This window comes from Cynara cardunculus, unplaced genomic scaffold (assembly GCF_001531365.2).
Source record: "Cynara cardunculus var. scolymus isolate 2C unplaced genomic scaffold, CcrdV1 Un_Scaffold_2052, whole genome shotgun sequence".
Taxonomy (NCBI): Eukaryota; Viridiplantae; Streptophyta; class Magnoliopsida; order Asterales; family Asteraceae; genus Cynara; species Cynara cardunculus.
The window spans coordinates 50579-58468 of record NW_020200959.1 but is presented as its reverse complement, the minus strand read 5'-3'; the positions used below and the strand labels follow the sequence as shown (position 1 = coordinate 58468).

The following is a 7890-nucleotide window of genomic DNA, read 5'->3' as shown; positions in this document are numbered from 1 at the left end:
GGTCCAAGTTGCAGATTGCTAACCGCGCTGAACTTGCGGGGGAATGTTAGACTAAGTCAACTAGTCTAGTTTATATTATTAATATTGTCTAGGGTCCAAAGTGTAATTAGTTTTACCTATATAAGGTGTATCAAATTATTATTATTTTTCAATCAATACAATCAATATCAAGTTTTATAGGCACATTGGGAGGCAGATTCACGTGTTGTGCGTTACTTGAAGTCTGCTACTAGCCAAGGATTGTTCTTTTCCGCCAATAGTGACTTGAAGCTTAGGGCTTTTTGTGATTCAGATTGGTTAGGATGTCCTCTTACGAGGAGATCTACCACATGGTACTATGTGTTTTTGGGATCAGCCTTGACCTCATGGACATCAAAGAGACAACAAATAGTCTCTCTTACTTCAGCTGAGGCAGAATATCGTGCAATGGCTGGCACGTGTTGTGAGCTCAGATGTTGCGTAGTTTGCTTAGGGTCAACGTTTGGTAAGACATGACAGGACAGGACAGAACTGATTAAAATGACCAATTTACCCCTAATGTTATTTTGCTTATGTACTAAGTTAAAACATATGCAAAACAGTTTCCCAAGAACTTATTACTGTCCTTAGCAAGATTGGAGGGATTTTGCTTGGGAGTGAACAAACAAATGGGTATTGTTGAAGAACTGATGGGTATTCAAGATAGTCCATGAATCCAACAAGACCGTAGATCAACCAAGCAAAATAGAAATCATACAAGCAAAACAGTAGCAAAGAATATGGTTAATGAAATGCAAACAATAGCAAAATCGAACACTTTTAAACCCATTGCACTTGCTGTCGAGTTATGCAAACAGTACCAAAATCGAGTAGATAAACCCATTGCCCTTGCTGTTTCAGATATAGTTATGCAAATCAAAGTAGAAAACAGCAAAATCGAGTAGAAAACAGCAAAACCGATTAGAAAAATCGAGTAGAAAACAGCAAAATCAAAAGTTCAGAGGGCACTTTTTGCACTTGCTGTCGAGTTATGCAAAATCGAAAAACAGCAGGGTTCTTCTAAACGATCGATGGAGAGGAGAGATCGATTACCTGAGAGTATGGAGAAAGGAGAAAGGTCGAACGATTGGTGCTGTCGATTTGTGAAGGGGAACGACTCTGTCCAGGCCGCCGGCCGCCGATTGATGAAGGAGACGGTAGAAAATGGAGGCGACGTTGTGAAGATGGAGGGTAGATAGGTCAAATGTTTCTTGTTCTAGTTAGTTCCATGGGGGGAAGGGTGGACTACTGTGTCCTACCCGTGTTCTACCTTGTTCTAGTTAGTCCCACATAAAACCACACCAAACATGGGACAAATGTGTTCTGTCCTCTGTTCTGTCTACCAAACGCACCCTTAAGGATTTGGATTCTTACATCGTAAGGCAGCTTCGCTATATTGTGATAACAAAGTGGCTATAGACGTAGCCGCCAATCCAGTGTTCCATGAATGTACGAGACATATAGAAATTGACTGCCATTACATAAGAGACTAGATAGAAGACGGCTCGGTGGAGACAAAGTTTGTGACGTCTGCAAATGATGTGTTAACTAAGCCTCTTGGCAAAGAGATTTTTATTCCTATGATTCACAAGTTGGCAGTGCAAAGCATCCACTCTCCAACTTGAGGGGGAGTGTTAGAAAGGAAAACTTTTTTTGGTCTCTTTTTCCTAGCTGTCAGTATTAATTCCATATCAATCTAGATAGAAAGTATTGATTGTCTAGGCTGTGTTTCCTAATTCTGTGATCGTGTATAGCTATAACTTTTATATATATATTCCATAGCTGTCAATACAGAAATAAATTACAGCCTTGAATCATATTCTCCATATTTCACTATTGTGATTATAAAAATGAAAAACTGAGGAACATCCTAGTATTCATTAATTTGTACGGTATGCACATATGCATAGACTATCCTGTATAAACACATGCATAGAAACCAGGAAACATTTTCAATTACTTGTATGCACATGTTCATACTCTAAAAATAACGGTTATTAGAAAATGTTCCTTGTGTTTTCATTTTTTGGAGGTTTTTCCGTGAATCTCACTCTGTGTGTGTGTATATATATATGTTTGTATGTATATACATATCTATATACATGCATGTGTGTATATATTATTATATGTACGCGTGCCTATGTATGTTTTCAATTTATAAAAGACAAGGAGAGGATAGGACAGTTATGTTAATGCCCCTAGAGCATCACAGTTAGTTCCAGGGAATGGTTCGAGTCTAACAGCCGTAGTTTGGGAGTTGCAATTCCTTTGGGATTGGGATTGGGATTGGGATTGGGCTCGGTTAAGGGTTTGCCGGTTATGCATAACAGTTATATTATCTTTTCTTGATAAAGGTGGTAATTTTGCTACAGATAATCAGGGAACCAGCGCTAGATGAAGGGGCACTAGATGCCTTCGTTTCGATTGTGACTGGGCCACCAGGGCCAAACCCGGTGCAATTGATGCCAACAATTAAGCTACCAGTCCTGATCCTCTGGGGTGATGAAGACCCATTTACGCCTCTTGATGGGCCTGTCGGTAAATATTTCTCGTCCCTACCGTCTCAAGTTCCAAATGTGTGTCTTTCTGTTCTACAAGGTGTCGGACACTGCCCTCATGATGACAGACCAAACTTGGTGCATCAGAAGCTCATCCCTTGGCTGGCAACTCTTCCTCCTTCATAAAACCATTCTTTTCGGCATGTATATATATATATATATATACAAGTGTATAAATACATCGATTCTTATATACATACATGTTTTGTATTTCTTTGGTCTGTAGAATGAAAAATAAATTAAAATCTTGTTTTTGGTTGCTTTATTTTTGCTTCCTAAAATGAAATGGTACTAGTACCGAATACGTTAACTCTTTAACATTTTCTTATTACTTGTAGAATATCACATGGTACTTCTATGACCCTGCATCCCCAAGTAGTAACATGTCAAAATGCTTTTAATTGACTTTTTGCACCAACATTTTGAGGAATTTCTAAAAGGGAAATTAATTAAAATATCTATTTTAAACGTATGGTTTTTTATCTTATCCGATATAGGTGAAAGAGTGAAATAAATTTGTGTTTACAAGAAGCATACTCGTGTAATGTAACGAAATACATCTTGATTTAAAGTTGTGGATTTTATAATATGTTTTTGTATGATTTTGAGAAAACGATAATGTTTTTATATTTAAATAAAATAGAAATATAACGACCCCATAAAAATTTATATCGATATTTAATATCAAATAATAATTTAAAAGGTTCTTGTTTCTTTATAATAGTTTAATAAGGAAGTAATTTATTTTAAGATTAATAATATAATTTTTTTATAAAGATAATTTTTAGTTTAATTTTTTAATTATAATTTAATTTAGGTTTAGTAACGAATTAATTTATTATTAGGCTTTATAATATTCTTTATACAGATAATAATTAATTATTTTGTCAAAACTCAATAATTATCATAATTATATTTTAGATTTTTTGTATTTAAAAAGTATGTTTATCCTATATTTAATTACGTTTATTAGTTAGTTATATGAAATCAAACATAAAGCTTTAAAAAGTTGTATTCATACACCATTATTTGTAAACAATCATTGCATAAAAATTAAAAGTAAAAAACAATTTAAGAAAGAACATGATACTTAACAAATACAAAACAATAAATTATTTAGTATTTAAATAATAATTGTATAAATCTATACTTATAATAGATAATTAACATACCTGGAGACTTTAGTGCAATTTATTGATTGTAAAGAATGTCATCTGCTAGTATTGCCATGTTTCTTGTCAAACAACCTCTGGTCTAGACACACTGTTTGAAATCAGCATGGTTGCAAATAAGAAGTGTAGATAAAAACCCGATCCGGTTAAACTTGCTTCTTGAATGGCATCAGTATATTCTTTGTCATCATATAAGAGCCCAAGAGCATAACATGCATCCCTAAAGTAGGAAATATATTTTTATTTACTGTAAAAATGTCTTCGAATGATTTAGAACCTTTCACTTTATTCAAAAGAATTTTTAAAAAATATGCTTCTCCTAGAGTAGGAGAAACTGAATGAATTCTTCCAATTGTGAAGCCCTTTTTCCTTCGATCCCAACGTCGCTCTTCCAGTTTCCACATAAACTCTGTAGGGAATTCAACGTAAGTGAGTTTTCGTGCTTCTTGATAAATTTCATTACACTTCATCCAAGCTAAGAACATTGAAGACGCTATAGATGGTTTGTTTATGACATTTTCAATATCATCTTCAGCACCAAATACGACTTGTTGTTGTCCAGGAAGATGGAAAGGAAGTCTCAAAACAAAAGGAGTCCTGTAATGAACATCGTACCCAAAAATAGGCCATGAAGCTTCACATGCAGATACATATCTACAGTTATAATATTCCTTTATTTCATCAACATAATTAATAGTAACCTCATCCTTACTACTTTCTACAACAGCAACAATAGCTTTATCCGGACCTTTGTTGATGTATTTGAACAAATATTTGATCGAAGAATTCTGATTGCACCACTCAACATTAATGTATGCTTGATATCTTTTCAAGAGATGTTTATTATATGGAACAACATTTCTGTTGTCTAGTTTAACACCTAACTTTTCAACAAAACGTTCATCATTTCGTCTGTGATATAAAGGATAACCATTAACATCAATGGAAGTGTGTTCAGAAAATATTTTCGGATAGTTTTTTGTACACTTTCTATCAATCATGCAGGGACAGTTAATGTTCTCTTCACCACAAGGTCCATGGATCATGAACTCTTTTACAAGTGAGTACAAATCTGGATCTTTGTTTTTGTTTGGGATCTCAGCTGAGATAATAGGATGAATTTGTTCAACAGTAGATAGCTTGAAATCAGAGTGCATAAATAGACATATATGACTATGAGGCAAACCACGCTTCTAAAATTCAATTGTATAAACAACTACAAAAAAAGTCAAAATTTAAATTAATAAAAATATGATCTTAGTATGAAAATTTTATTAAAATTGTTATCATAAAATCAACATACATGCCTGAACTTTACCGAATAATGCACTATCTTTCAACTCTTTAATAAGTGCATCAAGCTTGATCTTAAATAAATGACAAAAGATAGCAGGCCTGTCTTCTGGATTTAGCATGGTGTCTTTAAGAAACCTTTTAATTTCTGGCCATTTAGGATTACATGTCATGGTTAAGAATAAGTGTGGATATCCATACCACTTACAAAGGGACATTGCATCCAAATAATTTTACATCATGTAGCGAGCACCACCGGTAAAAGAAGAAGGTAATATAACACGTTGTCCAATGTTTGAAGCATCCGACTCTCCTTGCTCTTGCACATTACGTAAATTATCACAAGTCTCGCACCTTAAAACCTTTTGTTGCTTACGTATGTAATGCAATCTCTCACTTTCAATAAATGTATAACCATCAATGATAAATTGCTGCAGAAGCCTCCTTGCATTGAGGATTAATGAAAACATATTTACCTTATCTTGAAGTTTGAAGGCAAATAACTCCCTCATTGTTACAGTTGGTCTTTTACTTTTGCTTGAAGATGTTATCTCTCTATGGGGAATGTCAACTCTATAACCAACTTCTCCATATGGAAACAACAACGAATATTGAAGAGGAAGATAAGAAGGATGTAATTCATTTATCTGTTGTAGCTAACTCGTTTGATGTTTTACAATGATATCTCTTTCTTCAATCATACCACCATCATCTCCAACAATCAAAGATGCAACCTCCGAAGTAGTTGGAAGGTTATATATTCTTCCATCCTTTTCCCGCCTTCCAATAAGCCGTAAGTTTAGCTTCACATTAGGGTTGCATTAGAAACAATCTCTTCCCATTCTATAAGACTTAACCAAAACATTTTGGGCATCTAGTATGTTATTCAAATATTGTATAATCTCAACATCAAGGGAATCAGAATTTGATGTAGACCCTTCTTTTTGTAAACTAATTACATCATAAAAAATATAAAATAGAAGTAACAATCAATATAACCATATTAGGGAATTCAAATAAATTTATTAAGAAGTATAAGGATGAATATATACCGAAAAGAACTGTCTATATGAAACTTCATTCTAAGTATCATATATGTATAGTTGAGAGAATTTTGGTTTGAATCCATTTGGTGGTAAAAGTCTGCTCATTCTATGGTAATTTTGACCGTTAAGTCTGTATATGTATGGAGCATTACCACTATTAATGGATGAATCAACTTTCCCACCCATTGAGGTAAATGAAAACATTGAATTATAACGTCGAATGTTTTTCATGAAGTACTTGCTTTTTGAATCTTCACAACAGAAAGATTTACGTAAACTGTAGACATTTCTTTTTCTTTGGGAAGCTCAAATTGTGCTGTAAAGGCAACAAAGTGAATAACTTGTTTTCATCCCACATTTTCCCCCCTAAGAGCTTCATCCCTCCACAATTTTGCATGGCAGAATTCACAGATAACCGTTTTATCACCGTGATCCAGGTACTCTGTTTAATAATATGTTTGTGAAATATTATAATAAATTCAATAATAATAAAAACTTTTGATTATGAAATAATCGATTAACCAAATGTCACCTTCATATATCCCTGCAATTCTGTTCGTAGGTTGTTGTTGATCATTTAATTATTCATCTGATGTCAAGTCAATTATGGGTATATCAGATAGATTTACAATCTTCTTTCGTAATCTATGTTGTCCTGTCAATAACTTCAACATGGAAGAAGTTTGCTCTATTGTCGATGAATTGATTGATCTCATGGCATTAGAAGACAAGGAATAGCATCTATTTAAAGAAAAAATGCCTGTTTCAAATATAAAAACTTAAGTAATTTGAAATACATGTTAAAATACAATTTGCAATTGAGTCATTATATTAACAATAAGATGTTAAATACATTATACATAACATTGGAACTATTAGATAATGGACTTTTGATAGTTATATTTGATGAAGAATATTGAATGCTTGTATGTTCATACTGACGATATGTATTTGGATCCATATTTTCATTATCATAGCAAACATTTTTGCTATTAGATGAAGATCTTAATCGCATTTGAGAAATGGGGATATCACCTGTAAAAAGAAACAGTAAATGATAATGAAAAAATTTACCTTGAAGGTGTTATTTGAAGAGTAATATTTTTTCTTCATTGAACATCATATTAAAAACTCTGTTGATTGAAGTACCTTCAATGTTTGATGACGTAGACATGGAAGACTGTTTACCACTATTCAAAATTATCTTTCTGAGTTTTCTCCTTTCTTTAGCATCCATGGAATCCATGATTTAGATAGACCTGTAAAAAAATTAATCATTTAATAAGGAAAGAGTAGATGAAGGCATTTGATCACAAATCGTTAGGAACAACAATAATAAGAAAATTGATGCAATTAATTAGTTCTCTTAGACATATGGTTATTAGTGTAGTTGGAAACAAAACATGTTTGTAATGATAATAATTATATAAGAAACAGACCTTTATATCGAAGAGGAAGTTTTGCAAACTGTAATGTACACGTGTCAATGAATCTTTACTAAATAAACTACTTCCCGGACTTATCAGCAGAATTGTGAACTCTTAGAGAACAAAATCTGCAGAGTTTGACTTCAGAAATATACTCGCCAAATAACTCTGAAGTATAACTCTGAAGGATGGTTATTCAGACTTGTACTCTTGAAATAAGGCATAAGTGAAAGTCTAGACTTCAGAGTAATAAAATCAATTACCAAAAGTAACAAACATTAGTGCAGACTTATTAACTATGAAATTTCCTCATTTAGATTTAGTTTGAATAAGAATGCAGACTTCAGACTTATTAACTCTGAAATATCCAGATAAG

General features: G+C 33.1%; 2 protein-coding genes across 2 annotated transcripts in view; one reads left to right on the top strand and one right to left on the bottom strand.

Moving 5' to 3' along the window:
• Positions 1-2839, top strand: part of LOC112502841 (pheophytinase, chloroplastic) — a 35095-nt gene extending 32256 nt beyond the window's left edge. Inside the window, exon 6 of the mRNA XM_025106841.1 lies at positions 2391-2839. Coding sequence (XP_024962609.1) covers positions 2391-2702 — 312 coding nt within the window. The 3' untranslated portion in view covers positions 2703-2839. The remainder of the gene's footprint in view (positions 1-2390) is intronic.
• A 1055-nt stretch (positions 2840-3894) lies between these two features.
• Positions 3895-7333, bottom strand: LOC112502843. Its single transcript, XM_025106842.1, has 4 exons — positions 7237-7333; positions 7030-7122; positions 5056-5189; positions 3895-4941 (listed from the first exon to the last, which is right to left on the bottom strand). Exons 1-4 carry the CDS (start codon positions 7331-7333, stop codon positions 3895-3897), a joined length of 1371 nt encoding a protein of 456 aa, XP_024962610.1.
• Positions 7334-7890: the final 557 nt, after the last annotated feature.

Excerpts from the sequence above, each read along its gene's own strand:
- LOC112502843 (XM_025106842.1), bottom strand. The coding sequence starts at position 7,333 with ATGGATTCCATGGATGCTAAAGAAAGGAGAAAACTCAGAAAGATAATT. Across the intron at positions 5,190-7,029 it reads TATGGATCCAAATACATATC|AAATTAAAAGGTTTCTTAAA; the intron begins GTCAGTATGAAC and ends CTAAATGGCCAG. Across the intron at positions 4,942-5,055 it reads CATTATTCGGTAAAGTTCAG|AAGCGTGGTTTGCCTCATAG; the intron begins GCATGTATGTTG and ends ATTGAATTTTAG.